Source organism: Pristiophorus japonicus, chromosome 1 (genome assembly GCF_044704955.1).
Source record: "Pristiophorus japonicus isolate sPriJap1 chromosome 1, sPriJap1.hap1, whole genome shotgun sequence".
NCBI lineage: Eukaryota > Metazoa > Chordata > Chondrichthyes > Pristiophoridae > Pristiophorus > Pristiophorus japonicus.
The window spans coordinates 541,216,039-541,237,201 of record NC_091977.1 but is presented as its reverse complement, the minus strand read 5'-3'; the positions used below and the strand labels follow the sequence as shown (position 1 = coordinate 541,237,201).

Sequence of the window (21,163 nt, the reverse complement as noted above, 5' to 3'; positions counted from 1 at the left end):
GCTTGCTGGGAACATAAAAACTGACTGCAAAAGCTTCTCTAGATATGTGAAGAGAAAAAGATTAGTGAAGCCAAAATTAGGTCCCTTGCAGTCAGATTCAGGTGAATTTATAATGGGGAACAAAGAAATGGGAGACCAATTGAACAAATACTTTGATTCTGTCTTCACGAAGGAAGATACAAATAACCTTCCGGAGGTACTAGGGAACCAAAGGTCTAGCGAGAAGGAGGAACTGAAGGAAATCCTTATTAGTCAGGCAATTGTGTTAGGGAAATTGATGGGATTGAAGGCCAATAAATCCCCAGGGCCTGATAGTCTGCATCCCAGAGTATTTAAGGAAGTGGCCCTAGAAATAGTGGATGCATTGGTGATCATTTTCCAACAGTCTATCGACTCTGGATCAGTTCCTGTGGACTGGAGGGTAGCTAATGTAACACCACTTTTTAAAAAAGGAGGGAGAGAGAAAATGGGGAATTATAGACTGGTTAGCCTGACATCAGTAGTGGGGAAAATGTTGGAATCAGTTATTAAAGATGAAATAGGAGCGCATTTGGAAAGCAGTGACGGGATCGATCCAAGTCAGCAAATGGCGTTAGGTGATTTGAGTATAGGAGCAGGGAGGTCTTACTGCAGTTGTACAGGGCCTTGGTGAGGCCTCACCTGGAATATTGTGTTCAGTTTTGGTCTCCTAATCTGAGGAAGGACGTTCTTGCTATTGAGGGAGTGCAGCGAAGGTTCACCAGACTGATTCCCAGGATGGCAGGATTGACATATGAAGAGAGACTGGAGCGACTGGGCCTGTATTCACTGGAGTTTAGAAGGATGAGAGGGGATCTCATAGAAACATATAAAATTCTGACGGGACTGGACAGGTTAGATGCAGGAAGAATGTTCCTGATGTTGGGGAAGTCCAGAACCAGGGGTCACAGTCTAAGGATAAGGTGTAAGCCATTTATGACTGAGATGAAGAGAAACTTCTTCACTCAGAGAATTGTGAACCTGTGGAATTCTCTACCATGGAAAGTTGTTGATGCCCGTTCGTTTGATATATTCAAGAGGGAGTTAGATATGGCCCTTACGGCTAAAGGGATCAAGGGGTATGGAGAGAAAGCAGGAAAGGGGTACTGAGGGAATGATCAGCCATGACCTTATTGAATGGTGGTGCAGGCTCGAAGGGCCGAATGGCCTATTTTCTATGTTTCTATGTTATAGAGCTGAAGGAGGTTACAGAGATAGGCATCTTTGCTATTCACCTCAACCACTCCTTGTCCCAAGTTCCACCCTCTCACCACTCGCTGGGTAAAGAAGTTTCTCCTGAATTCCCTATTAGATTTATTAGACTACCTTATATTTATGGCCCCTAGTTCTGGTCTACTCCACAAGTGTAAACATCGTCTCTACCTCTACCATAATCGAACCCCATTCATAATTTTAAAGACCTCTATTTTGTCACCCCTCATCTTTCCCTTTTCTGGAGAAAGGAATCCCAACCGGTTCAGGGTTGAACTCTCTCACTTTTGGTATTGTCCTTGTAAATCTTTTTGCACCTTCTCCAGTTATATTGTTTATGTAATATGAAGACCAGAACTGTGCACAGTACTCCAAGTGTGGTCTAACCAAGGTTCTGTATAAGCTGAACATAATTTCTCTGCTTTTGAATTCTTTCCCCATTGTAATTTTTTGAAATTGGCGCCGTGCAGCCTGTCCTTTAGCTTTGGGGGTGGAGCCTAAGGTCTGCGCCGCAAAAAATGAGCCCCTCCCCACTTCTGCGCATGCACAAAAAATGAAGTTTTCTACGTGACTGGTATGGGCGCGCATGCCCAGTACACCTCATGGTCTGCATTCAGCCATTTTTAAAGAGACAGTTGTGTGTGAGAACTTTTCTTCTGAATGGAAAAAATCGGAGCTGCAATACGCAATGTGGCTCAAGGACCAAACATTTCTCCCAGGATGAAGTGGAGGCCCTGTTTACTGTTATTGAGGCCAGATGGCATGAGCTGGACACCAGCAGAGGTCACATAAAAGTTTCACCAAAAGAAATGAAGAAACGCTGGAACCAACTTTCACAAGATTACTGTGAAATGGTGACCACCCCGAGGTCCGGAGGCCAGTGCAACAAGAAGTGGCTGGACCTTGGTCAAGCAGTTGGTGTAAGCAATATTTTAATTTACTCATTGGAATTGCAATTGTACATGTGACCAGCTGTATATGTCCCACCCAGCAGAAAGACACCCTCCCTCAAAAGTTATATTTTCATCTTTGCAGGGGAAGGTGGCCCACAATAAAAGAGAGAGAACTCGATCAGGAGGAGGTCTGGCACATCTGCACCCAATGACACCCTTGGAAGACAGGGTCGCTGCTTTGATGTGTCCTGCCTGGAGAAAAGCAACCACCACTGCACAAGCTGGGCCCACACTCGAGGGAGAGGGTAAGCCCTGCAAATTCCAGAGTCTGGCTTTGTTTAAAGTTAAGTACTGCGTGGGCTAGCCACGCTTCGGTTCATGGGGATGTCTCTGTCTGCTACGCTTCGGTTGATGCAATGTGCTATTATTCATCGTGGTCCTTCAAATGAGCCTGCTGCCTGCGCTGAGCGCCTACTCATGCCCCCCTGCCCCCTCCTCTGCTACTAACCAGTTGTCTGTTCTGTTATATTTTGCAGAACTTGAGGCCAACCCAGAAGAGGCTGAAGCCATCGCAGAAGAAGATTCAGACACGGACGAGGAGAACATCTTCCAATCCCACCTTCCAGACCAAGAGCAAGGGGGTGAGGGGGAGGGGTAGGAAGAAACCCCCCCACTGTTGTACTCACTCTGGGGGAGGTGCAGGTGCCACCGATTAAGGTGCCAGCCCCTTTCCTGAGCGGTGTGAGTGTTGGGACATTTCCTGGTTTCACACTGTCCGAGGCTGCGGTTCCCAGTAGGATGCAGCGAGGCACACCCAGGGTGAGGAGGGGAAGGAGAGCTCGACCGCGCTCACCTGAGGTGCAGGATGTAACAGATGTGGTTCAGATGATGGCAATGAGTGCGGAGATCATTGACCTTACCCGATCACTCTTGGACACCATGGGGTGGGTGATGAGGTATCGGGTCTGTCGGGAGAAGTAACAACACTCTTGCGAGAAATAGGAACACTGTCCGGGCACATTAGGAATGGAATGTCACAGGTAGCGGATACAATGTCGGTGAATATGAGGGAGGGAATGTCGCAGATAGCGGATACAATGTCGGTGAACATGAGGGAGGGAATGTCGGAGGTAGCTGCTGCAATAAGGGAACACGCCCAGACCCCGTGGCCATTGCTGGAATCAACTGCCACTCCCACTCCAATCCCCAGACCAACCTCTGAAGAGCACCAGCACCTCCTCCAGAGTGAGTACAACAGTGGGGGCTTCATCCTCCGACTCCCCCCCCCCCCTCCCTCACCCCCATGCTCTTGGCAGAAAAAATAGTGAAGCAAATTATAATTTAAATGGAGAAAAATTGCAAAGTGCTGCAGTACAGAAGGACCTGGGGGTCCTTGTGCATGAAACACAAACAGTTAGTGACCAGGAAGGCCAATGGAATGTTGGCCTTTATTGCAAGGGAGGATGGAGTATAAAAGCAGGGAAGTTTTGCTGAGGCCACACCTGGAGTACTGCGTACAATTCTGGTCTCTGTATTTAAAGAAGGATATACTTGCATTAGAGGCTTCACTAGGTTGATTCTGGAGATGAGGGGCTTGAGCTATGAAGATAGGTTGAGTAAGTTGTGCCTATACACATTGGAGTTCAGAAGAATGAGAGGTGATCTTATCGAAACATATAAGATAATGAGGGGGCTCGACAAGGTGGATGCAGAGAGGATGTTTCCACTGATGGGGGAGACTAAACCTAGGGGACGTAGTCTCAGAATAAGTGGCCGCCCATTTAAAACTGAGATGAGGAGGAATTTCTTCCCTCGGAGGGCTGTAAATCTGTGGAATTCTCTGCCCCAGAGAGCTGTGGAGGCTGGGACATTGAATATATTTAAAGCGGAGGTAGACAGATTTTTGAGCGATACGGGAATAAAGGGTTATGGGGAGGGAAGTGGAGCTGATCAGATCAGCCATGATCGTATTGAATGGCGGAGCAGGCTCGAGGGGCCGTATGGCCTACTCCTGCTCCTATTTCTAATGTTCTTATGTTCTAAGCCGGGCCTTCCACATTACCGCCTTCCCACATGCCCCAACAAGAAGTGCGCATTACCCAAGATGCTCGAAAGGATCAAGCTTGGTAACAACCCAAGAAATGCTGTGCCACCTTCAGTGGGTAGGGGTGGAGTCACCAAGACCAAGCGCAGCAGGTGATCCTAGGATAAGGTGGAGGAGAGATGGGTGCAGCCTTTCTTTGCTGCTGTTGTTGTTGTTTCTGTTGTAACTGTTCTCAAATTAAAAGTTTTTTGTGAGTGATATAAGTGTAGAAGTTTAAAAGTTGTAAGTGATCTTAAAGTTTGTAAGTGATCATAACTGAATAATTTAAAGTTTGATACAAGAATATTTTTATTAAAGTTAAGTACAAACAAGTGTTAAAACAAAATATATATTTTAAATTATAACTGAATCAGTTCCGTTATTTGTTCCATTAACACAACACAACATTACGGAACAGGTCCAGACAGTAAGCATGGTCCATGTGAAATAGTTGACGCTGAGCCTTCAGGCAGCAAAGTGTTCACGGATGAGCTGCTGGCGCAAGGCTCGAGCAATCGTTAAAGGGGCACGACGGCCCGCCCTCCTCCGCCATCGTGCTCCTGTTCAGGTAGTTGCATGGCTTCCTCGTCATTCTCCTTATCATCATCTGTATCTTCATCCTCATCATCAGCCACTCTCACCTCAGGTGGGTCTTCCACGACCAGCTGCTGTTGCCTCATGATCGGCAACACTGCTTCAAGATGCCAATGGTCCCCTCCGTTATGCTGCGCGTCGCAATGTGTGACATGTTGTATTCCCGCTCAGCTTCCGTCCGGGTCACGCGGAGGGGCGTCATGAGCCAGCTGGCGAGGCCGTACCCTTTGTCCCCCAGTAGCCAGCTCTGCCCCTCTGGCTGCTGCTGAGACATGGCAGATATAGCCCTGTCGCGTAGGATGAAAGCATCATGGGTGCTCCCAGGGTATCTCGCATCAACTGCCGTGATGCGATGCATGTCGTCACAGACGAGCTGCACGCTCATCGAGTGGAAGCCTTTTCTGTTCCTGTACATCTCAGAATTCTCCAAAGATGCTCGCAAGGCGATGTGGATACAATCAATGCAGCCCTATACCTTTGGGAAGCCAGCAATCCTGGAGAAGCCCACAACCCTTTCACGCATTGCCTGAGTGGTCATGGGGAACTTTTATGTAGTCATTCCTCCGGGCATATAGTGCAGCAGTCACCTGCCGAATACAGATATGTGTTGCATGTTGAAAAATGGTGCACACATTCCCAGTTGTAGCCTGGAATGATCCAGATGCATAGAATGAAAGTGCAGATGTAACCTTTATTTCAACTGACAAAGCAGTCCTCCTGACGCTTCTAGGGTGCAGGTCTGCTTTTATTAACTGACAGATCTCGGTTACAACTTCTTTGCGGAAATGCAGCCTTCTCACACAGTCTGCCTCACTCAGGTACAGGTATGAACGCATGTCTCGACATACCCAATGTGGGTAAGCCTCCTGCCCATCATCGTACGTGCTCTGAGGTTCCTCAGGTGATGATGCCTATTAATTCTTCTCCTCTGCAGCACCATCATGCAGAAGGCTTGTGCGAGGTATGGCATTGTCAATATTGCCCTCATAATTAAATTGTAACTTTGCAACAACCTCAAAACAGTAGGACAAAGCACTCACACCTCTTCTTCCTCTCTCTCTCCAAGGTGCATGCCTTAGTGTGGACCACACCCTGGTCTGCGCATGCGCAATAGGCTTGCTTAAAACGGGAAGCTAGGGATTCAATGAAGACATTTGGAGCAACGAAGTCCAATGCAATTCTTTAATTCTTGATGTTTTTCAAAGTACCACCCCATCACCGAACGTCTCCTCACCGGGCTCGAGGGTCAGAGCGTGGGCCGGCAGACTCGTTCCCTCGCCCGGACACGGGCTCAGGGCTCAGCTTCCCCCCCACCCCGGGCTTCTCTTGAAGCCGAGCCCCGAGCGCCTGTGTCCGGGCGAGGGAACGATTCTGCCAGCCGCGCTCCAACCCTCGAGCCCGGAGAGGAGACGTTCGGTAGTGGGTTGGTACTTTGAAAAAAAATCAAAAATTCAAGAATTGCACTACGCTTCCAATTTCTCTCTTTTGACTTTCAAAAAAATTAAGCTTTATGATGAATATTCTCTGCCTCCTTCACTCCCTCCAAAACTTCGGTTAAATACTTCGGCGTCTTTCTACGCCGATTTTGTAAATGTGCACTGATTTTTGTTAAGTGCCTAGAAGGTTTTTTTGGGAATGGTCACATACACCGTTGTAGGAGAAATGTAAGTTGGCCAAACTTGCTTAAATGTTTAAAAACTGGCGCAGACATCAGGTTACGCCCCATATGACGCAAATAAAAATCGTACCTTTGTGAATTACGCAGGCACAGAAACTTTGGGGAAACTTGAAGATTTTAATTTACTCCAAAAAAAACGGTGCCCGCCAAAAACTCGGCGCAGAACATTTGGGAAAATTGAGCCAAGGAAGCATACAACACAGGAGGAGGCCATTCGGCCCATCGGGCCTGTGCTGGCTCTTTGGAAAGAGTTCTCCAATTAGTCCCCCCCGCTCTTTCCCCGTAGCCCGGCAAATTTTTCATTTTCAAGTATTTATCCATTTCCCTTTTGAAAATTACTATTGAATCTGCTCCCAGATCACAACAACTCGCTGCGTAAAAATAATTCTCTTTGTCTCCCCCTCTGGTTCTTTTGCCAATGACCTTAAATCTGTGTCCTCTGGTTACCGACCCTCCTTATTTACTCTATCAAAACCCCTCAGTTTTTAACTCCTCCATTGAATCTCCCTTAACCTTCTCTTACCCGTTGAGTATATTCAAGGCTGAGATCGATAGATTTTTGGACTTTAGGGAATCAAGGGATATGGGGATCGGGCGGGAAAGTGGAGTTGAGGTCGAAGATCAGCCATGATCTCATTGAATGGCGGAGCAGGCTCGAGGGGCAGAATGACCGACTCCTGCTCCTAATTCTTATGTTCTTATGAATTAGTTTGCATGTTATGTAAATTTGACATTTTTAACTGTGAATGTATTTTTCTTCTAGGTGTTCCGGCTTACCCCACCCCCAGTCCCCCAGTGACTGTTGTCCCATCGGCTGGACATTTCCAAAGTGAGCGCTTACCATTTACATTGAGCACGGCACCCAGGGTGCTACTGAGAGTTTGATTAGTATCACGTCAGTTCAGGCTCTTCTCGCTAGAAATTGCCGGAAGGCATCTTTACTGCCGTTCTAGATCGTGCATTTGGGCTACAGGGATTAACCTCACCATGTGCAGTGGCATTGAAAGAGTTAAATGAATGAAAACACATTTTATTAATCTCTGTTAACTCCATTCAGCTATAAATTACATTCTAGTGAAGATATTGCAGGCCTGATTATACCAATGGGTCATCCTCTATTGACCAGATTATCCACAGAAACCGTTCGTGTGATGTTTTACGATGCTTATTTTGACTTTGATTTAAAATCTAGTAAGCTAAAATGAAACGGTGTTAATCAAACAGTGTCAAAATAATGGCAATCTTCAATTGAAGAAAAAGTTTATTGCACCAATTGCTACAAAACAAGTTTCTAACATTTCTGCTATTAAGTAATTAATAGCAGAAATGTGTAACTAACTTGATTGGGTTTTTTGATGAGGTAACAGAGAGGATTGATGAGGGCAATGTGGTTGATGTGGTGCACATGGATTTCCAAAAGGCATTTGACAAAGTGCCACATAATAAGCTTTGTAGCCCATGGAATAAAAGGGTCAGTGGCAGTATGGATAGGGAATTGGCTCAGTGACAGGAAACAGAGAGTAATGGTGAACGGTTGTTTTTCGGACTGGAGGAAGGTATACAGTGGTGTTCCCTAGGGGTCGGTACTGGGACCACGGCTTTTCTTGATATATATTAATGACTTGGTTGTGGGTGTACAGGCCACAACTTCAACGTTTGCAGATAACACAAAACTTGGATGTATAGTGAACAGTGAGGAGGATAGTGATAGAATTCAAGAGGACAGGCTGGTGGAATGGGTGGACATGTGGCAGATGAAATTTAATGCAGAAAAGTGAAGTGATACGTTTTGATAGGAAGAACGAGGAGAGACAATATAAACTAAAGGGTTCGATCCTAAAGGGGGAGCATGAACAGAGAGACCTGGGGGTATATGGGCACAAATCGTTGAAGGTGGCAGGGCAGGTTGAGAAAGCAGTTAAAAAAGCTTACGGGATCCTGGGCTTTATAAATAGAGACATAGAGTACAAAAGCAAGGAGGTTATGATGAACCTGTATAAAACACTGGTTCGGCCTCAACTGGAGTATTGTGTCCAATTCTGGGCACCACACTTTAGGAAGGATGTGAAGGCCTTCTAGTTTTTTCTTATATTGCTTTTAGTTCTTTTACCAATCACCTTAAATCTGTGTCCTCTGGTTCTCAACCCTTCTGCCAATGGGAACAGTTTCTCTCTCTCTTCTCTGTCCGAACCCCTCATGATTTTGAACACCTCTAGCAAATCTCCTCGCAACCTTCTCTGCTCTGAGGAGAACAACCCCAGCTTCTCCAGTCTATCCACATAACTGAAGTCCCTCATCCCTGGAACCATTCTCGTAAATCTTTTCTACGCCCTCTCTAAGGCCTTCACATCCTTCCTAAAGTGCGGTGCCCAGAATTGGACACAATACTCCAGTTGGGGCCGAACCAGTGTTTTATACAGGTTCATCATAACTTCCACATTTTTCTACTCTATACCTCTATCCATGAAGCCCAGGAACCCGTAAGCCTTTTTAACCGCTTTCTCAACCTGCCCTGCCATCTTCAATGATTTCAATGATACCTCCAGGTCTCTCTGTTCATACACCTCCCTTAGGATTGTACCATTTAGTTTACATTGCCTCTCCTCATTCTTTGTACCAAAATGCATCACTTCACACTTTTCTGTGTTAAATTTCATCTGCCACGTGTCTGCCCATTCCACCAGCCTGTCTATCTCTTTCTGAAGTCTTTCACTACCCTCCTCACTGTTCACTGTACTTCCAAGAAATTGTGCCCTGTACACCCACGTCCAAGTCATTAATATATATCAAGAAAAGCAGTGGTCCCAGTACCGACCCCTGGGGAACACCTTCCTCCAGTCCGAAAAATAACCGTTCACCACTGCTCTCTGTTTCCTGTCACTTAGCCAATTATGTATCCAGGCTGCCACTGTCCCTTTCATTCCATGGGCTTCAATTTTGCTGGCAAGCCTATTATGTGGCACTTCTTTCGAATGCCTTTTGGAAATCCATGTACACTATGTCAACCGCATTACCCTCATCAACCCTCTCTGTTACCTCATCAAAAAACTCGATCAAGTTGGTTAAACACGGTTTGCCTTTAACAAATCCGTGCTGGCTTTGCTTAATTCATCCACACTTGTCCAAGTGACTGTTAGTTTTGTCCCTAATCACTATTTCTAAAAGCTTCCCCATTACCGAGGTTAAACTCTACCTGAAGGAAAAAAATTAGCAGGGCTACGGGGAAAGGGCGGGGGAGTGGGACTGGCGGAAGTGCTCTTGCAGAGAGCCAGCACGGGCTCGACGGGCCGAATGGCCTCCTGCGCTGTAACCATTCTATGATTCTAAGATATTCTTGTCAGGAGGACAAAGATATAATTGTTTTTTGTACGAGATTTCTTCTAATAGCAATCTGTGAAGTATCGAGTTGTTAACCATTCTCTAATGCAGCACCATTTTTGTTTCTTCGATCCTGGGGGAAAAGAACAATGAGAAACCTTAGAAGGTAGCCGAAACTAAAAAATACTCTTTTTTAGATGCAATGTGGAGATTAGGGACTTATTGGTGCAGAAATTGAGTTGGAGGTTCCCCCCTAGGTGGATGCCCCCGACCTTTACGAACTTACCTGGTGGTCCGGGAGGTTCGGAAACCTGCGATCCTGGGCCTCTCTGTGAAGCCCTATGCAGTTAATACTATAATTATTTAAATTAAACTATAAAGCCGAGTGCCCCCTTATTGGGCCCAAATTTCTCCAGCCGCCTAGAGCGGGGTAGTTAGGGGTGGCACGCCGACTTTTTGGGGCAAAAAAAGCGCCAAAAATGTACCTGTTAATTTGGCCGCTCCTTCGTCGTCCGGATCCATCGGCGTGGCTCTGCAGAGCCTGTGGGGGGGGCAGAGCTTCAGCCGCGCTTGCTTAGCGCAGCCGGCGGGGGGGGGGGTCGGGGCTTGGGCCCAGCATCTTGTGGAGTGCCAGCAGGGGGACGCATGCCCGTTTAAGCATGCGCGCATGCGCAATGCGCATTTCAGCGTGCGCGCATGCGCAGTGGAGCAGGAAGCTTGGCAATCGGCCAGTTAAAGGGAGAGCGTCCTAAGTTTTATTGGCAATGGACCATATATAAAGGTAAGGTCTAAATATTGATTTTTGTGTGGCTAAGGGAGTGGAACGGAGTGCTGGATAGGTGGAAGAAAGGTGAGAATTGTGATTTTTGAACATTACCTGAGTGTGAGTCCAATACACGAATGGGGCAAGAGCGCGCAAGACGAACAAAGAATTTCCTCCATGAGGAAGTGGAGAAACTAGTGACTGTTATTGAGGAGAAATGGCTGTAACTGGATATCAGCAAGAGTGGTCCGTCAAAAGTTTCACCCAAGGAAATGAGAAGAACATGGAACCTAGTTGCAGGGGTCAATACCACAAGATCTGGAAGCCAGTGCAAGAAGAAATGGCAGGACGTTGGTCACGTAGTGAGTGTAAGTAATATCTTCATCTTTACATTGAATTGCAGTGGAAAATGTGACCATCTGTATGTGTCCCACCCATCAGAAGCTCACCATGTCTGAAAATTAATATTTTCATCTTTGCAGAAGAAATTGGCCCACAACAAAAGGGAAAGACATAGAACAGGAGGAGGTCCGCCAAATCTGCACCAGCTGTCACCCCTGGAACAGAGGGTTGCTGCCTTGCTGAGTCGCACCGGCAGAAAAACAATCAGCTCTGCACAAGCTGGATCCACACGCGAGGGTGAGGGTGAGTCATTAAAATGCATAGTCGCCCTTCAAGTCAACCTGTTGGCTGGCCTGCTACGCATCAGACCACTCATGCCACCCATCCTGCCCCCTCCTGTGCTGCTAACCATTTGACTGTTGTGTTTTTTTTTTCAGAAGAAGAAGACGCTTCTCAACATCCTGAAGATCCACCAGAAGATCCAGATGCGTGCGCTCCAGACCAAGGCGGGTGGGAGGAGGAGGGGTCCATGGAAATGTGTCCCAGGGAGAATGCTGACCGCGATATGGATCAGTCCATAGTACAGGGCATCACACTGCCAGAAACCTCCATGAGCTCCTCGGCAACATTCCATGGGTTCACACCTTCCGAGGTCGCCAGTCCCATTGGCGGCTCTGAAATGCATCTTGGGACACCCAGTCCCCCACCGTCCCAGCCTGTGCCTCACACTGGAGGGGTGCCACTAGGTACACCCATGGCGAGGGGAAGGAGAAGCCGACCAGTCTCTCCTGAGAGGCAGCCCTCAGTAGAGGTTAATCAGGTTCTGTCATTGGGTGAGGACACCAATGCCCTCACAAGATCACTCATGGCGGCCGTCAGTGGGGTGCGTGATGAAGTAGCGACATTGTCGGGTGAAACCTCAGCACTGAGACGGGAAGTGAGGGCGGGCATTTCAGAGGGTGTGCAAACTATGGCAGATGCCATGAGGGAGCTAGCTTCTGCAATAAGGGCACAAAGGCCGGAAATTCAAATGCCACTCCCACTTCAATCCATGCACCAGCCACCGGTCAGACCCAAGCCGGGCCTCCAACCCCCCTCACCACCATCACCGACCCTATAAAGGAAGTGCACTTTCCCCAAGATGTGAGTGAGGGATGGGTGCAGCCTTTCTTTGCTGTTGTTGCTGTTATTGTTGTTGTTGTTGTCATTGAAGTGCACTGTAAAATATCCAATAAAAGATATTTTGCATTAAAACTGAATCATACCCCATTAGGACCATGCAACATTTAGGGACAACTTTAAAAAGTAAAAATCCCTCACCCCTACAATCATGCATGCCTGCCGCCCCTAGCCCTGGCGGGCGGGATAGCCAGTGCGTTCTGCAGTCGGCAAGGTAGGACTGCTCTATTTTCAGTAGCTCATTTATCTTTCATTTATTGTTGATGATGTGTAGCTGTTGTGCTGAAGATGTTGTGATGTTGTGCTGATATTGTGAAGGTCTTTAGTGCTTTAGAATCCTCTAACTCACCTCCCCCCGCCCCCTGCCTCCCCACACCCCCGCAGCCCCGCCCCCCCCCTATCTTTGGCTACCTGCGCTGATTTCTTAAATGTAGGTAAGGTTTTTCTGTGCCTACAAAAGTGGCCACATACACTGGCCTAAGTTAGTTTGGAGTAACTTTCAGCTGGCCAAATTTGCTTCTCTGGCCAGAAGAGGCGTAAGTGGTTTGTCACACCCGCTTTTGGAGAGAACAAACTAAACTAGAAAAAAACCTAACTAACTGACTTACACTGGAGCAAGTTAAATGGGGAAATTTGCAATTTTTAATTTATTCCAAAAAAAGCTACTTACTCCAAAAAAAACGGGGCAACTCTTGGGGAAATTTGAGCCCATTAAAGGGGCATTAGAACCGACAAATTAACAAATAAAACTTTGTGCTGTTAATACTATAATGAATGTAGTAAAATACATTGGAGTGGAAACTGTCAATGTGCTCGGATAGGCAGTTCTGCTTCGGTCCTGAAGTATTGATTTTCCAGTCATTTGCTTTTGTTCCCTTACAGATTGTAAATGTAATGTGCAGGGTACAGTAGCGAGTACTTGTTACGTGGATCCTTACACTCAGCGCTGTGATTGTAAACCTCACTACACCGGTCCCTACTGTAATCACTGTGCCGCAGGACACTTTGGAAATTATTGTCAACGTGAGTATATGCACATCCAAAAAAGTATTCAGTTGCAAAGTAGTTGCATTAGCTATTTAGATAGATATTTAGCCGACAGAGCAAAACTATTTCCTCTGGTAGGGGGAAGTCCAGAACAAGGGGGCATAACCTTAAAATTAGAGCCAGGCCGTTCAGGGGTGATATCAGGAAGCACTTCTATACACAAAGGGCGGTGGGAATCTGGAACTCTCTCCCCCACAAAAGCTGTTGAGGCTGGAGGAGGGGGGGGCGTCAATTGAAAATGTCAAAACTGCTAGATTTTTGTTGGGTAAGGGTATTAAGGGTTATGGAACCAAGGTGGGTAAATGGAGTTGAGATGCAGATCAGTCGTGATCTAATTAAATGGCGGAACAGGCTCGAGGGGCTAAATGGTCTCTTCCTGTTACCATTTCAGCTGATCACATTCCACATTGAGCTCCATTGGGGGAAACGGAGAATTACATGTTGAAATTTTTGATTTTTAAAAAATTAATTCCATACTGAGTCTCACGACATGTCTAATATTAATAATCAAACAATATGAAACACTTCATTAAATAGTATTCCTATTGTGCATGTTTTATTTGGGACTTATAGTGACATTGAATACAAGGGCAGGATCTCACAATCAATTTGTACAAGGTCATGGTTGGTGTATTGTGTGCAATTTTAGGCTCCACATTGTACATTAACGCCGTGAAGAGCATTCAGTGTAGGTTCACCATGATGATACCGAGAATGAGACACTCATCATCATCACAGGCAGTCCCTCGAAATCGAGGAAGACTTGCTTCCTGGAATATTGTGTTCAGTTTTGGTCTCCTAATCTCAGGAAGGACGTTCTTGCTATTGAGGGAGTGCAGCAAAGGTTCACCAGACTGATTTCCGGGATGGCAGGACTGACATATGAAGAAAGACTGGATCAACTGGGCCTGTATTCACTGGAGTTTAGAAGGATGAGAGGGGATCTCATAGAAACATATAAAATTATGACAGGATTGGACAGGTTAGATGCTGGAAGAATGTTCCCGATGTTGGGGAAGTCCAGAACCAGGGGGCACAGTCTAAGGATAAGGGGTAAGCCATTTAGGACTGAGATGAGGAGAAACTTCTTCACGCAGAATGTTGTTAACGTGTGGAATTCCCTACCGCAGAGAATTGTTGATGTCAGTTCATTGGATATATTCAAGAGGGAGTTAGATACGGCCCTTACGGCTAAAGGGGTCAAGGGGTATGGAGCGAAAGCAGGAAAGGGGTACTGAGGTGAATGATAAACCATGATCTTATTGAATGGTGGTGCAGGCTCGAAGGGCCGAATGGCCTACTCCTGCACCTATTTTCTATGTTTCTATGTTTCAGTGATGAGGGGGCTCATTAATGTAACAAAAAATGAAATGTAGAGGCTGGAAGTCGGAAACAAAAACAAGCAAATGCTGGAAATACTCAGCAAGTCAGACAGCATCCGTGGAGTGAACTGACGAGTTGATGTTCTGAAGAAGGGTTATGTCGGAACCATTAACTTGTCACTGCTCTGTAATGTCAGTGTATTACCGTTGGCATTCTTTTGTAATTGTTAAAGTCTCATAAATCAGTTCATATGACTGGCCATGGTTTTCAGGTTAATTATTAGTGCTGTAATATATGAACTAGATGTATTTCATAGAACCGTAGAATGATACAGCACAGAAGGAGGCCTTTCAGCCCATCAAGCCTGTGCCAGCTCTTTGAAGGAGCTTTCCAATTAGTCCGAATCCCCCTGCTCTTTCCCATAGCCTAGAAAATGTTTCCTTTTCAAGGTTGAACCTCCTGGGTGGAGATAAGGAACAATAAGGGAAAAAAGTCACTGGTGGGCGCAGACTATCGGCCCCCTAACAGTAGCAACTCTGTTGGTCAGACCATAAACTAGGAAATAGTGGGGCCTTGTAAAAAGGAAACAGCAATAATCATGGGTGATTTTAACCTCCATATTGATTGGACAAATCAAATTGATCAGGGTAGCCTTAAGGAAGAGTTCACAGAGTGCATTAGGGACGGGTTCCTTCAGCAGTATGTAACGGAACCAACCAGGGGGCAGGCTATCTTAGATCTGGTCCTGTGCAATGAGACAGGATTAATAAACAATCTCCTAGTAAAGGATCCCCTCGGAATGAGTGATCAGAGCATGGTTGAATTTCAAATTCAGATGGAGGGTGAGAAAGTTGGATCTCTAACCAGCGTACTAAGCTTAAATAAAGGAGACTATGAAGGTATGAGGGCTGAGTTGGCTAAAGTGGACTGGGAAAATAGATTGAAGTGTAGGACGGTTGATGAACACTGGTATACATTTAAGGAGATATTTCACAACTCTCAAGAAAAATATATTCCAGTGAGGAAGAAAGGATGTAAGAGAAAAGATAACCATCCTTGACTAACTGAAGAAATAAGTGATGGTGTCAAATTGAAAACAAGGGCATACAAAGTGGCCAAAACTAGTGGGAGGACAGAAGACTGGGAAGCTTTTAAAAGCCAGAAAAGAACGACTAAAAAAATGATTAAGAAAGGGAAGATAGACTATGAAAGTAAACTAGCACAAAATATAAAGACAGATAGCAAGAGTTTCTATAGATATATGAAAAGGAAAAGAGTGGCTAAAGTAAATGTTGGTATCTTAGAGGACGAGACCGGGGAATTAGTAATGGGGAACATGGAGATGGCAGAAACTCTGAACAAATATTTTGTATCAGTCTTTACGGTCGAGGACACTAACAATATTCCAACAGTGGATAGTCAAGGGGCAGGCAGTGACTAGTAGGGTACCGCAAGGATCAGTGCTGGGACCCTAGCTATTTACAATATACATTAATGATTTAGACGAAGGAATTGACTGTAATATCTCCAAGTGTGCAGATGACACTAAGCTGGGTGGTAGTGTGAACTGTGAAGAGAATGCTAAGAGGCTGCAGGGTGACTTGGACAGGTTAGGTGAGTGGGCAAATAAATGGCAGATGCAGTATAATGTAGATAAATGTGAGGTTATCCACTTTGGTGGTAAAAACAGGAGGGCTGCTTATTATCTGAATGGTGACAGATTGGTAAAGGGGGAGGTGCAACGAGACCTGGGTGTCATGGTACATCAATCATTAAAGGTTGGCATACAGGTGCAGCAGGCAGTAAAGAAAGCAAATGGCATGTTGGCCTTCATAGCGAGAGGTTTCGAGTATAGGAGCAGGGAGGTCTTACTACGGTTGTACAGGGCCTTGGTGAGGCCACACCTTGAATATTGTGTATAGCTTTAGTCTCCTAATCTGAGGAAGGACATTATTGCTATTGAGGGAGTGCAGCAAAGGTTCACCAGACTGATTCCCGGATGACAGGACTGACATTTGAAGAAAGACTGGATCGACTGGGCTTGTATTCAATGGAATTTAGAAGAATGAGAGGGGATCTCATAGAAACATATAAAATTCTGATGGGATTGGACAGGTTAGATGCAGGAAGAATGTTCCCGCTGTTGGGGAAGTCCAGAACCAAGGGTCACAGTCTGGGGTAAGGGGTAAGCCATTTAGGACTGAGCTGAGGAGAAACTTCTTCACTCAGAGAGTTGTTAACCTGTGGAATCCTCTACCACAGAAAGTTGTTGGGGTCAGTTCATTAGATATATTCAAAAGGGAGTTAGATGTGGCCCTTACGGCTAAAGGGATCAAGGGGTATGGAGAGAAAGCAGGAATGAGGTACTGAAATGCATGATCAGCCATGATCATATTGAATGGTGGTGCAGGCTCGAAGGGCCGAATGGCCTACTCCTGCACCTATTTTCTATGTTTTCTATGTTTTCTATGTATAGAAGGCGAGGAATTTAACACAATCACAATCACTAAGAAGGTGGTACTCAGTAAGATAATGGGACTAAAGGCAGATAAATCCCCTGGACCTGATGGCTTGCATCCTAGGGTATTCAGAGAAGTAGCGGCAGGGATTGTGGATGCATTGGTTGTAATTTACCAAGATTCCCTGGATTCTGGGGAGATCCCAGCAGATTTGAAAACTGCAAATGTAATGCCTCTATTTAAAAAAAGAGGCAGACAAAAAGCAGGAAACTATAGACCAGTTAGCCTAATATCTGTGGTTGGGAAAATGTTGGAGTCCATTATTAAAGAAGCAGTAGCAGGACATTTGGAAAAGCAAAATTCAGTCAGGCAGAGTCAGAATAGATTTATGAAGGGGAAGTCATGTTCGATAAATTTGCTGGAGTTCTTTGAGAATGTAACGAACAGGGTGGATAAAGGGGAACCAGTGGATGTGGTGTATTTGGACTTCCAGAAAGTATTTGACAAGGTGCCACATAAAAGGTTACTGCACAAGATAAGAGTTCACGTGGTTGGGGGTAATATATTACATGGATAGAGTATTGGCTAACTAACAGAGAACAGAGAGTCGGGATAAATGGTTCATTCTCTGGTTGGCAATCAGTAACTAGTGAGGTGCCGCAGGGATCAGTGCTGGACCCGCAACTATTTACAATCTATATTAACGACTTGGAAGAAGGGACTGAGTGTAACGTAGCCAAGTTTGCTGACGATACAAAGATGGGAGGAAAAACAATGTTTGAGGAGGACACAAAAAATCTGCAAAAGGATATAGACAGGCTAAATGAGTGGGCAAAAATTTGGCAGATGGAATATAATGTTGGAAGGTGTGAGGTCATGCACTTTGGTAGAAAAAATCAAAGAGCAAGTTATTATTCAAATGGAGAAAGATTGCAAAGTGCAACAGTACAGCGGGACCTGGGGGTACTTGTGCATGAAACACAAAAGGACAGTATGCAGGTACAGCAAGTGATCAGGAAGGCCAATGGTATCTTGGCCTCTATTGCAAAGGGGATGGAGTATAAAAGATGGAAGTCTTGCTACAGTTATACAGGGTATTGGTGAGGCCACACCTGGAATACTGCGTGCAGTTTTGGTTTCCATATTTACGAAAGGATATACTTGCTTTGGAGGCAGTTCAGAGAAGGTTCACTCGGTTGATTCCGGGGATGAGGGGGTTGACTTATGAGGAAAGGTTGTGTAGGTTGAGCCTGTACTCATTGGAATTCAGAAGAATGAGAGGTGATCTTATCAAAATATATAAGGTTATAAGGGGGCTTGACAAGATGGATGCAGAGAGGATGTTTCCACTGATGGGGGAGACTAGAACTAGAGGTCATGATCTTAGAATAAGGGGTCGCCCATTTAAAACTGAGATGAGGAGGAATTTCTTCTCTCAGAGGATTGTAAATCTGTGGAATTTGCTGCCTCAGAGAGCTGTGGAAGCTGGAATATTGAATAAATTTGAGACAGAAATAGACAGTTTCTTAAATGATAAGTGAATAAGGGGTTATGGGGAGCGGGCAGGGAAGTGGAGCTGAGTCCATGATCAGATCAGCCATGATCTTATTGAATGGCAGAGCAGGCTCGAGGGGCCGTATGGCTGACTCCTGTTCTTATTTCTTATGTTCTTATGTTATGTTCCCTTATCCTGAACTCCCTTATCCAGAACCACCCCTCATCTGGAACCATTCCCGGCCACCGGATGGCACATATACAGAACTCCGACATGACCAAATTGAAATCCTTCCTCGCTGCCGACTCCTGCAATCGCTGGCCTGACCCCGCGATCCACCCCACCCCCCCCTCCCTGCCCACCCCATGATCTCTCTGACGTACTCCCAGCCCGAAGCCAGCCAGCTCCGATATTCCCTTGCTCAGTATCTCTACCATCCAATTTAACGTGACAACCCCTCATCCAGAAAAATCCCTTATCCAGAACAGGCCAAGTCCCGAGGGTTCTGGATAAGGGAGGTTCAACCTGTATATCAAATTCCCTTTTGAAAGTTCCTATTCAATCTGCTTCCACCGCCCTTTCAGGCAGTGCTTTCCAGATCAGTGACTTGTGCCTTTTCTGATAGTGTTGCGCAGGTGCCCAGAGCTGTATGTTTGTTTTAAATGTTCTTTTCTTTTTATTCTGACGTGTTCATCATCATCATCATCATCATCATAGGCGGTCCCTCGTATCGAGGATGACTTGCTTTCACGCCAAAAAAAGGGATGAGTTCACAGGTGTTTCAATGAAGGACCTAATATTCCAGATCCCGAACTACATGTTGAAGGGTGGAAGATGCCTGTGGGTGGATTTTTTTAACGTGGGGTGACCGTTACACACCAGCCACCACACGGGGCTTGACAGAGCGAGGCCTTGGCCCAGTGGCAAGGGTTAACCAGGACGACTGGAGACCAGCTCTGCTGCACGGACCCAGTGCGCGCACATATCGCACAGTGTGGGCTGGGCCCGTGCTGCCCCTGGGCCCTCGCCTCTCCTGGGCCCCTGGGCCCTCGCCTCTCCCGGGCCCCGATCACGCCCCTCTGCAATCTCTCGCCGCTCCTTTGCCCCCGACCTCGCCGCTCCTGCTGTACCTGCCCACGCTCCAATCACCGACCTGGACCTTGATGACGTCACTCTTCGCTGCCGTTGCTCTCCTGCACCAGCTCGCGCTGTGCTCCCTGAAGCAGTATGCCTCCACGCCGCTCCCGAGGCCGCTCGCCGCCCCTTTTATGGCCCCGACCTGCCGCTGGTGTTCTCACGCCGGTAGGGGCTGCCACGCTGCTCTCGAGGCCGCTCGCCGCCCCTTTTGTTCACGTAACTAAAAGCAGCCCTGTTCTGTGCCCTTCCCTCTCTGTTGTGCCACGCATCCCTCTTTCCCAGACACGAAGGCAGGGAAATGATTAGTTACTGTCTCTCTGTCAAAGTTGTTTGCTAACTGAATGCTGGGAGGTGACATCCAACACTTCTTATCAACTAAGCCTAGCGATCAAAAGAATTCTTATCCCAACAGATAATGCATATGTATATCACGCTTAGAAAAAGCCAGTTGATAGTGCCTCTATTTACTCCTTAAACAATAGGATTAGAAACAGGATTGAAAATTACAGAAAGAAGCAAACATGCCTTTATTAGCCAAGGCATAGCTGGCCAAAGACCACCTTAAATGGAGAATATTATCTGAATGGTGACAGATTAGGAAAAGGGGAAGTGCAACGAGACCTGGGTGTTATGGTTCATCAGCCATTGAAAGTTGGCATTCAGGTACAGCAGGCGGTGAAGAAGGCAAATAGTATGTTGGCCTTCATAGCAAGAGGATTTGAGTATAGGAGCAGGGAGGTCTTACTGTAGTTGTACAGGGCCTTGGTGAGGCCACACCTGGAGTATTGTGTACAGTTTTGGTCTCCTAATCTGAGGAAGGACATTCTTGCTATTGAGGGAGTGCAGCGAAGGTTCACCAGACTGATTCCCGGGATGGCAGGACTGACATATGAAGGAAGACTGGATCGACTAGGCTTATATTCACTGGAATTTAGAAGAATGAGAGGGGACCTCATAGAAACATTTAAAATTCTGATGGGATTGGACAGGTTAGATGCAGGAAGAATGTTCCCGATGTTGGGGAAGTCCAGAACCAGGGGTCACAGTCTAAGGATAAGGGGTAAGCCATTTAGGACCGAAATGAGGAGAAACTTCTTCACTCAGAGAATTGTGAACCTGTGGAATTCTCTACCACAGAAAGTTGTTGACGCCAGTTCGTTAGATATATTCAAAAGGGAGTTAGATGTGGCCCTTCCACTTACAGCTAAAGAGATCAAGGGGTATGGAGAGAAAGCAGGAATGGGGTACTGAAGTTGCTTGATCAGTATGATCATATTGAATGGTGGTGCAGGCTCGAAGGGCCGAATGGCCTACTCCTGCACCTATTTTCTATGTTTCTATGTTTCTAAGTGCATCCAGGAGTGCGATGAGCACCTCGAGTCTCATCACCGAGAGCATGCAGAAATCAAGTGCAGGCAGCTGAAAGAGCGTGCGGCAAACCTGTCCCACTCTCCCTTTCCCTCAATGACTATCTGTCCCACCTGTGATATTGGACTGTTCAGCCACCTAAGGACTCATTTTTAGTGTGGAAGCAAGTCTTCCTCGATTCCGAGAGACTGCCTATGATTATGAGAATACAAGAGCAGGGAGGTTATGCTTGAACTGTATAAAACACTAGTTCG

At 46.2% G+C, this 21,163-nt stretch overlaps 1 protein-coding gene across 1 annotated transcript in view; it reads left to right on the top strand.

The window, feature by feature from the left end:
• lama3 (laminin, alpha 3) overlaps nt 1-21,163 on the top strand; it is a 511,887-nt gene that overhangs the window by 189,589 nt on the left and 301,135 nt on the right. Inside the window, exons 11-14 of the mRNA XM_070889172.1 lie at nt 1,950-2,150; nt 2,660-2,764; nt 6,006-6,227; nt 11,339-11,411. Coding sequence (XP_070745273.1) covers nt 1,950-2,150; nt 2,660-2,764; nt 6,006-6,227; nt 11,339-11,411 — 601 coding nt within the window. The remainder of the gene's footprint in view (nt 1-1,949; nt 2,151-2,659; nt 2,765-6,005; nt 6,228-11,338; nt 11,412-21,163) is intronic.